General features: G+C 41.3%; 1 protein-coding gene across 1 annotated transcript in view; it reads left to right on the top strand.

Moving 5' to 3' along the window:
* Positions 1-20,215, top strand: part of LOC148879417 (GPCR-type G protein 1-like) — a 111,286-nt gene that overhangs the window by 52,431 nt on the left and 38,640 nt on the right. Inside the window, exon 7 of the mRNA XM_088960945.1 lies at positions 9,830-9,918. Coding sequence (XP_088817071.1) covers positions 9,830-9,918 — 89 coding nt within the window. The remainder of the gene's footprint in view (positions 1-9,829; positions 9,919-20,215) is intronic.

Here is a 20,215-nt window from a genome sequence, read left to right as displayed (position 1 = left end):
CGAATTTCAAAAACTTTTTCTCTCCCTTCAACCGGGAATCGCATTCCCTATTTAGAAAATCATATTTTCAATGATCATTCTTGAACCATAAACTGAATCAGATCTGAACCAAAAGGAGTAGGAGGATTATACCTGATACAGAGAAATAATATCTCCCAACGAAAGTGTTTATGCCCAATGAAGGATCTAAAGACTACTCCCACTGAAGATGGCGCAGTGCAGGATGGAGCAGAATCAGTAGTATTCTTCTACAAGAACTCTGTCCTTCACAAGAAACAGTAGGATGACACGTGAGCTATTTAACTAATTAAATAGTCTAGTTCGAAATGGGCTTTAGACCCATTAAGCTTATGTGCTCACTTAACCTTCCTAATTGCTGCCCAGTTGGGCTTTCTTGTATGGCGTGGAACCCAAGCATTGATCTACACATTAGCCACATGGGTTTGGCTCAGCCTTTGTTACAAGGCCTGGCCGAATACACTGTTATGGATAGTGCACCCCCTGAAACCCATCAAATGGGCTCTATGGACCCAACACTTACCCTAAGTGGTCTCTAGGCCAAGCCACCTTGTAACACCCAGAGACTGTGGGCAGATGCAAGATTAGCCCATCAGGTATTACCCTCAATGGTCTTACACATAACCTCTCAGCCCATAATGATCATACACTGCCCGACAAGAGAGGACCTGTCCCTCGGCTGCAAGGAGCAGTGTTGCACTCTCTACTTATATGGATCCCGAGAATTAAAATCTTTTGCAAACATTTTAGAAACCATAATATATATACTTTTATATCTCATATAAAATATATTTTGCAAAACAAATCTCAACGATTGAAATCGGCTGCTAGCAGTCTTGGTTTCCATCATGAGAGTGCATCCCCAATCATTACATTTGTCCGACAAAGGGGCTGATCCTGTCACTATGATCACCCACTCAGATGAATTCTCAGACTGTCCCAACATACCCAGGTTTTGACCCTCGCTAAGGATCTCACTGATTGGTACATCAAAGACAGCCTAATCCGACACCTAGTGCAGTATCATAATCGAGTCTAGGGGTTGGGTGTAACTTTCCAGTTTTGCCCATCAATCTCCAAGGTTTAGGGCAATACTGGAAATCTGGTCCAGTTCATAGATTCAATTAATCCTACACTGTATGTGCCTAGGGTCTCACCCTGGCAGCCGAGACAGGCCACCCCAACCGACACACAGTGTCAGCCTTATCAGGATAGGTCTCCCCAAATCGACCCACTGGCTATGAACATTCTAAACTAACACGAGTCTTATTAAGTGTCCAGTTTAAGGGTATTACACTGAAACATACCAAGGGAACATGAATTAAATATGTACTTTTATTCATTTACAATAAACTCATAAAGTACATCATTCTGATTGAAGCTAAGGGCATACAAAACTATCTAACATGTAGACATGAGGAGAAACTGGTTCAGCTTCCTTCTCTTCCTGACCCTCCACCTTTTCGTGTTTTTTCTCGTCGTCGCAAAGGCCAATCAAATTCAAGAGTTGTAGAGAATCCGGAAGTTGTTCCTCTAGTGCCACTAGACTCCTTGGGGGAGGATCATACTCACTTAGGTATTTTGGCTCCCAATGATGTCCTTGAATCTATTGAAAATGATTCCTCTACTGCTAATGATCTTGACCGTCCTATCGCTTAGAGGAAGGGTATTAGATTGTGCACCACTAAACACCCCATTTCCAATTTTGTCTCCTATGAGAACATTTCATCCTCATTCCGTGCTTTCCTTACCTCTATTGACAGTGTTCCTATCCCTAAGAATGTGGCAGAAGCTCTTTCAGTTCCTGAATGGACAAATGCCATGAAGGAAGAAATTAATGCCCTTCACAAAAATGGCACATGGGAACTTGTTGATCTTCCTAAGGAAAGGTTCTAGTTGGATGTAAATCGGTGTTCACAGTCAAGCATAAAGCTGATGGAACAGTGGAAAGGTATAAAGCTCGCTTAGTGGCAAAAGGATTTACTCAAGTGTATGGAGTTGATTATGCAGAAACTTTTGCCTCCGTTGCCAAGATGAATTCCATTAGAGTCCTCTTCTCTCTTGTGGCTAATCTGATTGGGTTTTACACCAGCTTGACATCAAGAATGCATTCTTGAATGGTGACCTTGAAGAGGAAGTGTACATGATTCAACCTTCTGGTTTTCTAGCTCAAGGCAATGAACAGAAAGTGTGCAAGTTGAAGAAGTCCTTATACGGGCTGAAACAGTCACCAAGAGCTTGGTTCAGCAGATTCCATGTGGCAGTTCAGCAGAAAGGATACAGGCAATGTTAATCAGATCACACACTGTTTCTGAAAGGAGAAGGTAAAATTGCTACTCTAATTGTATATGTGGATGGCATAATTGTTGCTGGTGACTGGGAGGATGAAATTCAGAGATTGAAAATTTTTCTTGCCACTCAGTTTGAAGTGAAGGATCTAGGACCTGCCAAATACTTCCTTGGAATTGAAGTCGCTCGATCAAAGAAGGGTATCTTCATTTCTCAAAGGAAATATGTCCTAGATTTACTTCAGGACACTAGGAAGATGGGGGTGAAGCCAGTTGACTCTCCCATTGACCCCAACCATAAATTAGGTGACAGCTGTGGTGAACCTCTCAAGGATGTGAAACAGTTTCAGAGGCTTGTAGGGAGATTGTTATATCTTTCTATGACTCGTCCAGACATTGCATATGTTGTTGGTGCCCTCAGTCAGTTCATGCATGCTCCTAGGTCTTCCCATCTTGAAGCACCAGAGAGAATCCTCCAATATCTAAAGAAGTATCCGGGTACTGGTTTGTTATTGAAGTTTATACAAATGCAGATTGGGCTGGATCCCAAAGTGACAGAAAGTCTACTAGTGGCTACTGCACCTTCATAGGAGGGAACCTCCTATGGCCCACGGGGTTGCTGAAGGCATGTGGATAAAGAGTTTGTTGGGGGAGTTGCATTTCCCAATGGCCAAACCTATAACTCTATTTTGTGATAACAAAGCAGCTATAAGCATTGCTGCCAATCCGGTGCTACATGATAGAACAAAGCATCGAAGTTGACAAGCATTTTATTAGAGAGTTATCACAGGCGAAGTGTGTACCCCCTATGTCACTTCTGAGAACTAGCTTACAGACATCTTTACAAAGGGTTTAAACCTTTCCAGACATCATGATCTTTGTGACAAGTTGGGCATGATTGATATCTATGCTCCAACTTGAGGGGGAGTGTTGATAGTTGTTTGTGTCTTAGGTTTAGTACCACAAGGGTACTATTGTAATTTATCTTCTATTTATATTGTACGACTGGACTAGTATAAATAATAATTTCTTTCATTCGCCCCCTAAGTTCTGGAGGGCTTTCAGTCCACTCGACTCACCTCTCTTTTCTCTTCTCTCTTCTCTTTTCTCTTCTCCTCTCTTCTCTTGCTCTTGCTCAACACACTCATTGTGGAGGTGAAAGGCATGTCAAAGAGATTTGTTGGGTTCTTTATCCTCATTTGAAACCAGCTGCATTAAGGAAAGACAAGAAACACCAGAAGAATCAAACAGCAAGTGGGAACCTTGTTACTAGTCACAGTGGTGATAGCTCGAAGAACACATCTTCAGTTGCATCTTCTCCCATGGGACAAATTGCTAATGCCTCCACATCCGGGTCCTTGGGTTTCACTGCTGATGAGGTAGAGGTCCTTAGCCGGGCCTTAACCCGTCTAAGGACTAATTCCCTTGCTTCCACCTCCCTTGCCAGATCAGGTATTGTCTCTGCTTATAGTGCAAATAGTTCTATTGACTCTACTTCTTGGATTATTGATTCCGGTGCAACTGACCACATGACACACATGTCCTCTTTATTTTCTTCTTATCAATTGATGTCTGGCCAAGATAAGATGAGAGTTGCTGATGGTTCTCTCTCCATCTCTGGGGGGGGTTGACCTAATCAAGGACCTCTCTCTTAAATTTGTTCTACATGTTCCCGATCTTACTTTCAATCTCTTATCTGTTTCAAAGCTTACCAAGAATTTAAACTGTAGCATAACTTTCTTTCCTACTCATTGTGTCTTTCAAGATAGATTGACGAAGCGAACGATTGGGAGCGGTCATGAGTGTGGAGGTCTCTACTATTTTGATGCAGGCATCAGTTTGGCCTTACAAACATCTGCTGCCAGTAGTCAGAATAATGAGGAGTCAATAGCTAGGTTACACTTGTGGCATGCTAGGCTAGGTCATTTACCTTTTTCATCATTGCAAGGGTTGTTTCCTGAATTATTCAAGGGTATTTCAAGTCAAAGTTTAGTTTGTGAAGCGTGTCAGTTGTCAAAACAATGTAGAACTCTTTATCCAATTTCTAGTAATGAAATTCAAGCTCATTTTGATTTGGTCCATTCTAATGTTTGGGGCCCTTCACCTCTTGTTTCTGTAGATGGCTTTCGTTCCTTTATCGGTTTTATTGATCACTACTCACGATGCAGATGTATCTACTTGTTAAAAGGACGTGATGAAGTGCCACGAATAATCATGGAATTATGTAAAATGATTGAAACTCAATTTGACAAGAAGATAAGCAATTCCGTTCAGACAATGCTGCTGAAGATTTTGAAAGATCCTTGAACTTGTTCATGGAGGATGCTGGCATGCTACATTAGTCATCTTGTGCTAGTACCCCTCAACAGAATGGGGTTGCTAAGCGCAAAAATAGACACTTATTGGAGACCGCTCGAGCTTTACTATTTCAATACAAGGTTCCCAAGCACTACTGGTCTCAAGCAGTCCTTACCGCATCATATCTAATAAATCGGATGCCATCCAAGGTGTTGGGTATGAAAACTCCTTTCTCTGTCCTTTGTCCTAATCTTCCAGACTTTCCTCTTCCACCTAGAGTCTTTGGTTGTGTATGTTTTATACATGTAAAGGATTCAAAGGAGACCAAGTTGGATCCTAGGGCTACGAAAGGAATCTTTCTAGGGTACTCTCCTACACAGAAGGGTTACAAGTGTTATGATCCCGTCACCAAGAAGAAATACGTCACAAAAGATGTGGTATTTTTTGAGTCTCAATCCTATTTTCATTCTTCCCAGAATCCTCTTCAAGGGGAGACTAGTGGGATGGAAGAGGATTCTTCTTTCCCCTCATTTTTTGTGCCTCTTTCTGCCTCGGGCCTTCCATCTTCTCCTCCTAATCCTCCTAGTTGTAGCATCCCGGGTGAACCTAGTGAGGCTCCCATTGCACCCGTTACCACTCTTGATGCTGCAGATGTAACTGAGGACATCGGTAGGCAACAAAAAGATATAAATATAAGAATCACCCGTGGCAGCAACCAATCGGACTCGGATCAATCTGTCTCAGCAACTCCAGGTAATCTTATCACTCATACTTCTGATTTGGATCTCCCAATTGCTCTTCGTAAATCTAGCTGTTCTTGTATTATCCGACACCCCATTGCTGAATTTGTTTCTTACTCACGTTTATCTCCTCGTTATTATTCCTTTGTGTCTGCTCTCTCCTCCGTGCATGTCCCTACTAGGTACTCAGAGGTAGTGTCTGACCCAAGATGGAGAGAGGCTATGAATGAAGAAATGAAAGCAAGGACTTGGGAATTAGTGGACCTACTAGAAGGGAAGAGCACTATGGGATGCAAGTGGCTGTTCACTGTAAAGCATAGGGAGGATGGGTCCATTGAAAGATACAAGGCCGGACTTGTGGCAAAGGGGTTTACTCAAAAGGAAGAGATTTACTACAAAGAGACCTTTACTCCAGTCACGAAGCTCAACACAATCCGGGTTTTATTGTCATTAGCTGCAAACTTCTCATGGGAGCTACATCAGTTGGATGTGAAGAACGCTTTCCTAAATGGCGATCCACGTGAAGAGGTATTCATGGATCCTCCACCAAGTTATGGTTTTGATGAGAAAGTGTGTAAACTGAGGGAAGCATTATATGGTCTTAAGAAGTTTCCTTAGGCTTGGTTTGAGAAGCTTTGTGGGGCCATGAAGAGAGTGGGATACACTCGAAGTGGTGCAGATCATACCTTGTTCATAAGGAAACAAAATAACAAACTTACGACACTAATCATCTATGTGGATGATATGGTGATTACTGGGGATGATCTGGAAGAGATAAAAAGATTAAAGGAGTTCTTGGCTTCTGAGTTTGAGATCAAAGACTTGGGCCATCTGAGATACTTCATTGGAATTGAAGTTGCTAGGTCACAAGAGGGCATCTATATATGTCAACGGAAGTATGTCCTTGATCTTCTAGAGGAGCCAGGTATGATGGGGTGTAGACCACTAGATACTCTGATAGAACAGAACCATGGTCTACAGGAATCAGTAGGAGAGGACTACCTTGATAAAGAGAGATACCAAAAACTGGTAGGGAAGTTGATATTATCTATCTCTCACTCGACCAAATATTGCTTATGTTGTACATGTTGTCAGCCAGCTCATGCACTCTCCAAAGATTCCTCATATGAGAGCAGTTGAAAGGATTCTTAGGTACTTGAAGACTTGCCCAAGAAAAGGAATTCTGTTCAAAAAACACAATAAAATTGAAATTGAAGCGTATACTGGTGCAAATTAGGCCGGTTCTGTTGGAGACAGGAAGTCTACTTTTGGGTATTGCACGTTTGTTGGAGGGAATCTGGTTACATGGCGAAGTAAAAAGCAGAATGTGGTTGTTAGATCAAGTGCAAAGGCTGAATATCGAGCTATGGCTCATGGTGTTGCTGAAGTACTGTGGCTTAGGACCCTTCTTGGTGAGCTCGGGATAAAGATTGAGTGTCCTCTCAGGTTGTACTGTGACAACAAGGCTGCCATCAACATTGCAAATAACCCAATGCAACATGATAGGGCAAAGCATATTGAGATTGACCGACACTTCGTTAGAGAAAGAATAGTCTTAGGGGAACTTTGCATTCCTTATACTCCTTCCGAGATGCAGATTGTAGATGTGCTAACAAAAGGACTAGCTTCAACGAAATTCTTAGACTTACTTGGCAAGCTAAACATGACTGACATCCATGCTTAGTTTGAGGGGGAGTGTTGGTTCGACTGATTTAGTGTTTATGTTAGTCATATTTGTGTCTTAAGTCCTTAGTTATTGGGCCTAAACTTGTTTAATGTTTTATTTGTCTAGGTGCCCCATCACTAATCAAGGGCATTCTAGTCCATTCATGTAACATTATTTGTAAACATCTATATAAGATTGTAGGGCTGGCTGAAGTAGATGAGCCACCATTCTCAAATCTTCTTCTTCTTCTTCTTCTTATTCTTCAGCTGCTGTGTTCCAGCAAACAACAAACAAAGTGGAAAGGCTGGTCATATGATCAGAAGCACTAGAATCAATAATCCAAGGGATCCTACGATTACTTGAAATGGTTGCATGGTTGGCAGAAGCTCGTATACCTGAATGAGCAAATGCAAAAGCGATTGAATTTCCTGGAGGGTTGGAAGAAGAGGCCACACCCTCTAGGTGACTAATCATCCTTCCAAACGTCTCATACTCTGCCTTCATAGCTGCTAACTACTCACTAGTAGTCTTCTCTTCAGTTAGGCATCTGTCACTATCTGGATCGGCAACAATATTGGCACTCCCTGCCTTCATATTATCAGACTTCTTTTGAAACTGAAGAGGAAGAAGTTCAGGATGCAATTTCCAACACTTGTCTTTAGTGTGTTTTGGTTTCTTACAGTACTCACAAATAATTTCCTTCTTCCCTGAGCCACTTGGAGTTCCTGTAACTCCCTTAGGTTTCACTCCCATATTAGCAAAGTGATCATTTAGACCAGCCCTTTGAACTTGGACAAGTCTCTTGCTTTCTTAACTACTTACCAAGGCATAGGCTCGAGACAGTGAAACACTATCCTTGGATAGGATATTTTGCTTTGTGATGCCATACTTTGGATTCATCCCTATCAAAAACTCAAACACCCTGTTTCTCTCAACAAGTTTCCTATAGGTCTCAGCATCATTAGTGGTGTCCCAGGCTACAACTTTTATCAAATCGATTTCTTGCCATAGAGACTTTAGTATTGAGAAATAAACAATTAAAGTTTCTCCCCCTGTCTCAAATTCTTCACATCACTCCTCAGCTTGTAAGCCTTGGCTACATTTAATTTTTGGGAATAGGTTTCAACAATACTATCCCAAATTTCCTTCGCTGAATTCATCCACAAATAGTGTTGACTAATCTGAGGTTGCATTGAGTTCACAAGCCAACCAATAACAGTATAATTTTCTTGCATCCATTTTTCATATGATGGGTCATCTTCCGAGGGAGCCTTTTTTCTTCTGGAGATAAAACCCCATTTGCCTCTACTGCAGATATGAATTTTTACTGATTGTGACCAAGCCGGATAATTAGTTCCATCTAGCTTTACTGTGGTCACAACTAGTTGAGAGTCAACAGAGGCCTCCAGAACCTATCCGGATTCAGCAACATGCTTGTTTTCAATTTTTGAAGGGTTCATCTTCTTAAAGTACTCCAAAAATAACTTCTAACAACTTCAAATAACAACAAATGAAGACAGAAGAAAACCTGTGTTGTGAGTCAACCTCTATGCAGTCGTACCTGCTACCTGCATCACACCCGAAACTTGGGAGAAACAGAGAAATCTCAGCCGCACCTTGTAGACTTCACAAAACACCAATCCACTTGAATCGATCTTCAAGATGAAGGATAAGAAGACTTTCAGTCACTGAGCGCCCAGGTCAAACTCCCTGTGGGGCCCGCAATTAGATTTCTCCAGAAAATTAGGGTTTCAAGCAACACACTTGAATCTATCAGGAGGACGACAAAACTAGTCCCCTTCTCTCCAAAAACCACTAACAACTGGGCTAAAACTGGTTTCTTTAGCTATTCATCTGATTCAGTTCTCCATACACACTGTGTATGGGAAAAAAGAGGTGTAAAGAGAAGAAGACGAGCCTGCCCTGATACCAAGAAGAAAAACAGCCTTTTGAAATGAAAGGACTGTTTAAAATGATGCAAAGAATCAATAGAAAGTGGTAGAAATCAGGTTTCAAGAAGAGAGAAGAGGAAGAAGAAGGTGGTGGCAAATAGGGTTCAGAGAGAGATTTTCGAATATAATCTCCTCTTACACCCCTAATCCCATTTCATTAACTTAAACTTTAGTAATTTACAGAGAGGCCCCTGGTTGAGCATAAAATTAAAAACATGACATAAGAAAAATAAGGGCCCAGATTAAGGCCCATTATAGCAAAGAACATAAAAGGATAAAGAAGGATAAATAGCCTATGGGCCATTTGGCCCATCTTCTCTACATCAACAACCTATTTAGGAAGTAGATATCTGTATTTTGGCAAATATATATACAGGAGAATGCTGCACAACTTATGAAACTTTTGTTACTAGTGCAAATGTGCACGTATTCATTGGAACAGGTGTGTTTGTTTTCATTGCCAAATTGTAGGCATGCATATGAAGTGTGTACCTCGAATTGTGCAGCGGATGCAGATTGGTTGGGTTACTGTGCATTGAGCTAGGTTGCTAATGTATTGGACTTTCTTTTTTGTTTATTTTTTGGGTAGGGGTGTTGCCTTGTGGTGGAGTAAGTATCTGCATCACTTATTGTGCATATCAAGGCTATATTGGGGCTGTTGTAGATGTTTAGGCATGGAAGTTATTGAGCATAAGCAACATGAGAAATACTTGAATTCACTGCAATTTTTACAGTTGTGGTTTTGGTTCTTTGTGGCATGAAATTTTGAATCTTTTGGATTTTGTTATTGTGTTATGCTAGTTAATTACATTCATCCTCTTATTTTTCTTTCCATCTCTAAGCTCAGTTTTGTTTGATAATGTCAAGATATTAAAAGCATGGAAGCAGAGGTCCAAGCATTAGAGGAGCTTTCAAAACAACTATTCCTGGACATCTATGAGCTTTGTCAAGCTAAGGTTCATAATCCTAGAGAAAATAAATTTGGCTTCCTCTTTGTGTCTTAAAGTAGTTATTTTTCCTTTCATTTTTTAACCGATCATATTGGTTTATCCTTTCTCTATTATTCTAAATGTATATGATCAATTCATCATCAAACAAGACACTTCAACTTCTCTTAATGATAATTCTTTAGTGGATAAACTGGATATCTTTTCTTACTTAGATCGTTGCTCTAGGTGAGGCTGAGTATTTTGTTTCTATTGCAGAATATCTAAAATGTGCAAGGTATATTTAAAGTATTTTGTTTCTAGTTGTCTTTCAAGTAAATGAAGTGCTGCAAGCAAGGTTCCAAGTATCGGAAACGCAAGGTGTATCAGAAAGGTAATTTTAAGAGACGTATCAAGATACGATTTGGAAACGTATGGATACGGACGAAAAATCAAGATACACTAGAAAATCCAAAAAAAAAATCCTTAAAAATATGAACAACAATAAAAATGAGTTTAATGTGAGTATAACTATTTATTTAAACATAAAAACCATTCTTTAATGATTTATATAAAGTATTGGGATATAATTAGTAGCCATTGAAAAATAATAGAAGAACTAAAATGTGTGTGTGTGTATATATACTAATATTTATTTGAAATCATTTATTAGTTAATATTAATTATAGATTTAATTTTTAATATGTACCTTAATTTTTAATAAATAAATATAACTTGTATTCATCTTATTATTATATAAATATTAATAGTCAAATTTATAGCATTTGTTGGGAAACATCCACCAAGGAAAGAAAGGTTACTTTAAGTATAAAAAAACATGTCATTTAAATAAGTAATTAAGGGTGGCATAATGGTTAATTAACTATTGTTATAAGCAAATGACTTGGGTTCGAAACTTGTTACCTTTGGTTTGTGATTTTTAACAAGTTATTTCACTTAAATAACATTTAATGACATTGTTAAGATGTGCCGAATGGGGGTAGTTTAGTCTTCTTCTGTTTATTAAGTAACTTGCTTATGTGGCAGTGTTATTAGAGTTACTCTGCCCCACACTTAAGTAAGGTCATTTCTGTCTTTGTAACTATGATTAGAACCTAATATAGATTAAGGGGGTCGACTGAATGGGTAACCCATCAGATTTTCGACAGACCCTTCTTCTTCTTCTTCTTCTCCTCTTCCTGTTTGGACTACTGTAGCAACAGTCAAAACATGGTATCAGAGCAATGCTCCTGACCTAAGTCAGTTGGTAAAGCACCTCAGCACTGTTCGTTTCTGATCAGTCGATGGAGAGAACTGGTTCGCCCTAGGTCAAAAACAGTACAAATTGTCTCTCTGCTGCGCATAACCTTCTTCAACAAGGAAAGTGACTTCAATAGTGAATGGTTGATTGATATTCTCAAAGGAAGGTCGGTTCTCTCTTCTTCTAGTGTTACTTATATTTCTGGGTAGAAACCCTACAAGAAGCTGTTGTACTTAGTAGAACCTAGAGAACTAGGTTCATTGTTGCCCTAGGAAGGGCTGTGTGTGCAGTAGCCGAATGTGTAGGGCTGTTGTAAGTTGTTGTGTAATAGCCGAATGTGTAGGGCTGCTGTAAGTTGTTGTGTAATGCCCTCTTGATACGGTATAAGGTAGAATGCAGTGACCTTGCCGAGTGGTATAAGGTAGAATGCTGTAAGTTGTTGTAGGGCAGTAGCCGAGTGGTATAAGGTAGAATGCAGTGACCTTGCCGAACTCCTTGTGGTTGTGTAATGCCCTTTTAAGTGTGTTAAATAAGTCTGAACTGGGTGCAGCAGATTTGGCTGTGTTGTGGTGCTTGAGTGGTTGTACGAGGGCCTCTACTTGTGATTAGTGAATGGTAAACTGATGCTTATGTGGGACATAAGTGTGTGAAGTCAGCAGTAGTGTGAATAAGAACAAGTGTGTGAAGTCAGCAGTGGTGTTTTGTGGCTGCAATAGGGGCTGAAATATCAAACTGTGAACAACATCAATCAGCTTGTAGCTGAGAATTAAAGTTAGAGACAGCTGTGAAAAGGTACAATGGCAGCAATAGGAGATGGCTACAATGATCAGAAACCTAGTGTAGTAATTTCTTCCGACTACCTAGGAGTACAAATGACCTCAATTAAGCTAAATGGGGAGAACTATGTTCCATGGGCTAAATCCGTGGAAGTTTTTCTCAAGGCAAAGAAGAAAGCAAAGCATGTTAGAGATGAGAAGCCATCGGTTGACTCTCCAGGGTTTGATGATTGGGAACAAGAAGATGCTCAAATCATGACTTGGCTATGGAATAGTATGAAACCCAAAATTAGTGCCAACTTCATGTTCCTTGATAACACAACAAGAGTATATCAGCTGTATCAGGAGTACTTTGATTTGCAACAAGGAACCAAAACACTAGAAAAGTACTATGCCTGCATGAAGAATATAAGGAATGAACTCAATGTCTATCATCCCCTTACTCCAGATATTCAAGTTCAGCAACAACAAAGGGAGCAGCTAGATGTTACAAGATTTTTAGTGGGGCTGAAGTCAGAATATGAACCAGTTAGAGCTCAAATATTGGGGGGCTCGACTCTTCCTACACTTGAGGAAATATTCTCAAGACTTCATAGAATCTCTTTGGGCCAGACAGAGAACCCCACACAGTATGATAGATCAGCACTTGTGACAGTTAGAGGTGGTGGACATAGTACAAGAGGGGGGGGGGTCAGAGGGGGCCGTGGCAATTCCATGATTGGTAGGGGTGGCCGTGACTCAGGGGGAGGCCGTGGCAGAGGAAAAAATAACTCTACAAGGAAGTGTACTCATTGTGGTAGGGATGGACACACAGTGAATTTCTGTTATGATCTACATGGCCCTCCCTCTAAATGGGCTAATCATGCTGTAGTAGGCGAGGTTGCTATTAGTGACAGTAAACTGGCAGACCTAACTCCTTCCACATCTACATCTACTTCTGGGAGGGAGATTGTGAGTGTTCCACGTGATGAGTATGATCGGCTCCTTCGAACTACTTCACAGCATACCACTGCCACATATGCCCAATCAGGTATCGCTTGCATGTCATCTAAAACTCCTTCATGGATTATTGACTCTGGTGCCTCAGATCATATGACCAGGACTCCAGGTGTGTTCTCTTCTCTTGCTGAAACCTCCACACCACAAACTGTTACACTTGCCAATGGGTCCTCATCTCCCATCTGTGGTGTTGGTAATGTTGACTTGGCTTCTGTCCCTTTATCATCTGTTTTATACATACCTAAGTTTCCATTCAATCTTATGTCTGTTAGTAAAATAACCAAAGCTCTTAATTGTTTTGTTACCTTCTTTCCTTCCACTTGTGTTTTTCAAGATCTCAAGACAGGGAAGAAGATTGGTGGGGGCATGAAGCTGGTGGATTGTATTACCTTGACGGCGGTGGATCTTCAATTGCACTTCAGACTTCCCTTACTCCTCTACAATGGCATTGTCTACTGGGATATCCATCTCTCAAGGTCCTCAAGATGTTGGTTCCATCATTGAGTTAGTTGTCAGCTTTACAATGTGAGTCATGTCAGTTTGGTAAACACCGTCGTGTGTCCTTCAGTCCAAGAGTTGAGAGTTGTATGTTGAGTCCTTTTTCTTTGGTTCACTCAGATGTTTGGGGTCCGATCAAAATAGAGTCTTATAATGGGTACAAGTATTTTGTCTCCTTTATTGATGATTGTTCAAGAATGACATGGATTTACTTAATGAAAGAAAGAAGTGAATTATTTTCCATTTTTCAAAAATTCCATGCTGAAATATGCACACAATTTGGTGTTCCAATCAAAGTTCTCCGTTCAGATAATTGTCGTGAATACTTTCTTACTGCATTTCAATAGTATTTAGAACAGCATGGCATTATTCATCAGACCTCGTGTGCTTTCACCCCTCAACAAAATGGGGTGGCTGAACGGAAGAATCGTCATCTTCTTGAAATTGCTCGGTCTATGCTTCACCACATGCATGTTCCTAAACGGTTTTGGAGTGATGCTGTACTCACTGCATGTTTTCTCGTTAATTGGATGCCTTCTTTTATTCTTCATGGTCGGTCCCCCTTCTCCATCTTGTTTCCCGCTTTATCTCCATTTCCATTAACTCCTCGTGTCTTTGGTTGTGTGTGCTTTGTTCATAATCTGAGTCCTGGAATAGACAAGCTAGATGCATGCTCAATTAAATGTGTCTTCCTTGGCTACTCTCGGACTCAAAAAGGGTACAAGTGTTACAATCCTATTGCCCGAAAGTGCTATGTCTGCCCTGATGTCACATTTTTTGAGTCTGTCCCCTTCTTCTCCAGTCATGAAGCACCCTTGTCCTCACCCTTACCTCCTCTTCCTCTTCCTGTCAGTGATTCAGTTCCAGAGGCTGTTGTTGGAGTAGACTCATCTCCTCATCCAGTGCAGGTCACCACTGAACGACCATCGATCCGACAAGTGTATACACGTCGAACGACACCGGCCCCTCCTGCTTCTACCTCATCTGCGGATCCTCTCATGGCTCCTATTGCTGAACATTCAGATCTTGACCTACCCATTGCCTTACGGAAAGGTAAACGTAGTTCCACACTCCATCCCATTTCCAATTTTGTTTCATTATCTCGTCTTTTTGCATCACATCGCCAGTTTGTTTCACTTTTTCTTCTATTTCCCTACCTAACAATGTTCAAGAAGATCTTAGTTCACCTGGATGGCAGCGGACAATGGAGGAGGAACTTTCTGCTCTTCAACATACTCAAACGTGGGAACTTACTACTCTTCCACCTGGGAAGCATGCTGTGGGCTGTAAATGGGTGTATACTGTGAAATACTTGCCAGATGGTAGTGTGGAGCGTCTGAAGGCCAGACTTGTTGCTAAAGGTTACTCACAGGTGTATGGTGTGGACTATATGGAGACATTCTCACCGGTGGCTAAAATTGGTTCCGTTCGTGTCCTAATTTCCTTGGCAGTTATGTATGATTGGCCTCTCCTTTAACTTGACATAAAGAATGCCTTCCTCCATGGTGATCTAGTGGAGGAGGTATATATGGAGCAACCACCTGGGTTTGTTGCTCAGGGGGAAGGTGGTAAGGTGTGCAGGCTGAAGAAAGCAATTTATGGGTTGAAGCAATCTCCACGTGCTTGGTTTGGGAAGTTCAGTGAAGTGGTGAAGAGTTTTGGAATGAAGCAATGCCAGGTTGATCACTCAGTGTTTAGCTATGACTCAGAAGCTGGGAAGATTTTATTAGTGGTCTATGTGGATGATATTGTCATCACTGGTAGTGATAAATTGGGGATTGGCAAACTAAAGGTATTTCTGTAAAATCATTTTCAAACAAAGGACCTTGGAACATTAAAGTATTTATTGGGAATAGAGGTTGCCTGGTCAAAACAAGGTGTGAATCTGTGCCAAAGGAAATATGTCATTGATCTATTGGAAGAAACAGGACTGTTAGGTGCAAAACCGGCTGAGACCCCTATGGAACCAAATGTTAAGTTGAGCAGTGATACAGGAGAAATATTTGAAGATCCTGGAAGGTATAGACAACTAGTGGGAAAGCTGAACTATCTGACTATCACGAGACCCGACATCTCCTTTGCAGTCAGTGTGGTGAGCCAATTCATGCAGAACCCTCGTATACCTCACTAGGATGCAGTCCTTAGAATTGTGAGGTATCTGAAAGGTGCTCCAGGCCGTGAGCTATTGTATAAACCAGGAGGAAAATTTGAAGTAGTTGGGTATACAGATGCAGACTGGGCAGGCTCAGTGAGTGACAGAAGATCTACTACAGGCTATTGCACATTTCTGGGAGGAAATCTTGTGACATGGAAGAGTAAAAAGCAGACGGTTGTAGCCAGAAGCAGTGCTGAAGCCGAATATAGGGCCATGGCTCACACTACCTGTGAATTAGTGTGGCTGAGGAATCTCCTACAAGAAATTGGGTTTCACATGGATAAACCTATGAAATTGTACTGTGACAATCAAGCTGCATTACATATCTCATCCAATCCTATCTTTCATGAGAGAACAAAGCACATAGAGGTTGATTGCCACTTTGTGAGAGAGAAGGTTCTTGCCAGAGAGATAAATACAGAACATGTGGGCTCCAATGACCAGTGGGCTGATTTGTTTACAAAAGCTCTAAGCTCAGGGAAAGTGAACTATCTATGTAACAAGCTGGGATTATATGACATATATTCTCCAGCTTGAGGGGGAGTGTTAAGATGTGCCGAATAGGGGTAGTTTAGTCTTCTTCTGTTTATTAAGTAACTTGCTTATGCGGTAGTGTTATTAGAGTTACTCTGCCCCACACTTAAGTAAGGTCATTTCTGTCTTTGTAACTATGATTAGAACCTAATATAGATTAAGGGGGTCGACTGAATGGGTAACCCATCAGATTTTCGACAGACCCTTCTTCTTCTCTTCTTCTTCTTCTTCTTCTTCTCCTCTTCCTGTTCGGACTACTGTAGCAACAATCAAAACAGACATATTAAATGTTGTAATCAAAGGTAACTTAAATGAGCATTTAATTAAATTATATTAGCATTTAGTGGCATCTCAAACTTGAAGAGGGAAATTAAATTTAAAAAGAAGAGGGAAATTAAATTCGGCTGATACATAATGCGTGTCGGCTCGTTTTGGATTGTATCGGCCGATACGTACCCGAAACGGTCCGATACAAGGCCGATATAGATCCATATTGGTCCAATACGGACGAAAAAATACGTAACTGTGTAATTATACATGTTCCTTGTATTGGAACTCTTTCGAAACGATACGTATTGGCCCGTGTCGGCCAATACGTTGCGAAATTTAAAACCTTGGCTGCAAGAGGATTCAAGGATGGATGGGAAGATTACTTCATAGTGAAAATGGAGGACAGAGGTTTCGTGAAGAAGGTTGTTGTGGACGTAAGGAAGGTAGGGAAAATGAAGGAGAGGATGAAAGTTCTTCATGCTAGTTTAGTTGGAAGGGTAATAGGAAGAGAGGTGCACACAAAGGAGCTGGAAGCTTGGGGTGATCTTAGAATGGGGAAGAGAAAAGGTGTTGGGGGTGACGAAGTTGAATGCAGAACTATTGCTTTTTATGTTTCATAGGAGTATGCAGAGGAGGTTTTGGAAGGGGAGCAAACAAAAGAAAGGGATTTCAACCTTAGGCTGGGCTGGTGGTTCCCGGCAGCGGGAGAGCTGAAAGGGGGGGAGGTCAAGATATGTAATGTGGATAGATGTCATGGGGATTCCCCTTAACGCTTGGATTATTCTCACATTTGAAGAAGTGGCTCCAGCATGTGGCAAATTCATGAGGCTGTGTTTGGTTGTAGTGCAATTTTATTTGCACTAGTACAAATGCATGGGTGTGCAAATGAAAAAATGCAAATTTTCATTTAGTTTTGTTTTAGGTTTTGCTTTATTCTGCTTCATGTCTTAATTTACTACATCTGTAATGCAATCAAACAAAATAAGCTAAAATTTGAAATAAAAATAGGTTATAATTTACACTCAAATCATTTGCACTGCCACAGTTTCGCATCAGTGCAAATTTATTTGCATTTCAACCAAACACAGCCTGAGGTACGACGACATAAACAAAACCTGGGAGAAACTAGACATGGCTAGGATTTTGGTGGAGGTGAAAAATCTTGCTAACATTCCACAAAGGATGATGTTGGAATTTGCTGGGGGGACATACGAGCTAAGGCTGAGAATAGAAGGCACCGTTGCATCTTTCCGTAAGAAGGAGAAGATTCAGGCGGACCAGGAATCTCATAGAGAGGAAAGAAGTTTTAGGGAGGAACATTGGGAACCCAGAGCAGAGAGGAGGGAGGAGAGCAGAGTAGAGGAGAAGACAGAGAAGGTTGGAAGTCAAAAGGTTGTGCAGAGGAAGAAGATGCTGAGTAAGAAGGTACAGGTGGATGAAGGAAACTTGAGAGGTCAGAGTGAGGAAGGACAAATGGAGGGTGAGGATGTTAAGTCGAAGGAAGACCTAAAGTCAAGCAATGGGGTAGATAAGACCAAGGAGAAGGAACAGGCTTTTTCTGGTTGCGTTCCACAGTTACAAAGGAGGGGGGACCACCGCTTCAGGGGGGTATTGGTAATGCTTAAAAAGAGGAGAAAAGGAAGGAAGGTTAAAAGAGTGAGGGACATTACAGGAAATCCCTTCCTAGCCTCAAAGGTGTCTGGCTTGACGGTAATCAGCCAAACAGGAAATATCAAGCTCAGAGAGGTAGCAGAGTGGATTTGGGTGGTAGCTAGATACATAGGAGACAAGAAGATCAGCGTTTGAGAAGGAAAGAAATTGGAGGTGTTGCGGTCCATTTCAGATGCATAAGGGAAGAAAGTGACATTTGAAGCTATGGGGGTAGGAGAGATCTCAGATAGTGACCGTATCCTCATTGAGACTGTTGTCGTAGATGGTGTTCCCACATTGAGAGTCTCAGAGGTCAAAATCCAACCGGAGAACCTAAGTTTTGTGATCAGAGGATAGTCCATGTTAGTGTCGACTATATAGGGGCAGATTAGTCCTTTTGTTTATGTTCAGTAAGGGGTGTAATGTTAAGTTAAGTGATGTGTCTCATAGTTAAGTAGGGGCACAAGAGTCAATATTGTTTTTGTTATAGAAATATATAAATATAACCTGTCGACTAGAGAGAGCAATTTTTCTTTTTCTCTAGTTCAAACCAACTCTTCTCCTCTCTTTCTCTCTTCTCTCCCTCTATCTTCTTTATCTTTTCTTCTCTGTTATTCTGAAAACTAACAGGTATACAGATCTGAAGTTCTGAACTTTATCATGGTACCAGAGCGAGGTTAGATCAGTTCAGATCTGTATAGCCTTCTACGCATCCTAGTTGAGTTTTTTTGCAGATTTCTCCTAGGGTTCTTGGAGTTTGATGAACAGGCTGAAAAGGAGTGGTCGCTTTTTATTTCTGGAGGTTTTAATGCCTCTGATTGGTTGTGGTGTGGTGGTTTCAGGTGGCTGGTAGGAAACCCTCTGGTGGACCGAAGAGGGTTGCTACACTAGTTTCGTGGTCAGGGTTCAGATGTGTGGCTCAGATAAGTGGTCGAAGGTACTAGATGTATGGAGTGCTGGTGTGGTATCTTTGTGTGATGATTTCTTGTGTGGTGCCGAAAGTGGAGAACAGTGGTGATTACCATTGCTGAAACCTGTGATAATAAATGTTTCAGCAATGGTCAGCTGTAAGTGTGAAACAGTGGTGATCGTTCAGCTATAGAAGTGCAGTGTGGTGTTTGTTGGTGAGTTAGGGTAACATTTTAGTGTGAGAAAGAAAAAAAAATTGGCAGCCATGGGAGACAGTAGTGAACACAAGTCTGTTATGATTCCCCTTGATTACTTGAATGTGCAAATGACCTCCATCAAACTGAATGGAGAGAATTACGTGCCTTGGACCAAATCTGTTGAAGTGTTTCTCAGAGCTAAGAAGAAAGTAAAACATGTGAGAGAAGAAAAACCCCTAGTTGACTCTTAGGAGTATAGTGATTGGGAACAAGAAGATGCCCAGATTATGACTTGGTTATGGAACAACATGGAACCTAAGATTAGTGTGAACTTCATGTTCTTAACCACAGCCAAGGAGATTTGGGATCATGCAAATAAACTTTAGGGAGAAGTACAAAAACACACGATGCAGAATTCTGAATTCCAGCCCCCCTACTACTAGCCCTCTGCCCCCCTATAAACCACATCCTGCCCGTGAATTTGGCATCAATTCATGGTCAGGATGCATTCCCCCTGTACTTTGGGGCTAGAGAATTCTGATCTGGGCTGATTGATACTTCTCTCTAAAGTTTACTCAGGGCAGGACAATACCACCAGGGTATACCAGCTCTACCAAGAATATTTTAATCTGCAGTAGGGTAATCAGAGCCTTGAGGAGTACTATGTGAGTCTGAAAAATCTGGGGAATGAGTTGAATGTGTATCACCCTCTTACATCTGATGTCAAAATTCAGCAACAACAAAGAGAGCAACTTGATGTTACCAGATTTTTGGTGGGATTGAAGTCTGAATATGAACCGGTGAGAGCACAAATACTAGGTGGATCTGTCCTCCCTTCCCTTGAAGAGGTGTTTTCCCGTCTTTGGAGGACTTCCATTGGACATCTGGAGAATCCTACCATATCAGATAGGTTTGCTTCTGCAGCGACAAGAGGGGGAAGTCGTGGTGGTAGAGGAGCAACTCATCAGGGTCAGCTAGGCCGTGGTGGTAGTGGAGAACACATGTACGTTTGTGGTGGAGGTGGACACATGTACATTTGTGGTGGTGGGCATGTTGGAGGTTGAGATTCAAGGGGAGC

The sequence above is a fragment of the Nelumbo lutea genome, chromosome 1 (genome assembly GCF_056320005.1).
Source record: "Nelumbo lutea isolate HS-2025 chromosome 1, American lotus-T2T, whole genome shotgun sequence".
In the NCBI taxonomy this organism is placed as follows: Eukaryota; Viridiplantae; Streptophyta; class Magnoliopsida; order Proteales; family Nelumbonaceae; genus Nelumbo; species Nelumbo lutea.
Note: the sequence above shows the minus strand (reverse complement) of the source record. Positions and strands in the feature narration are given on the sequence as shown.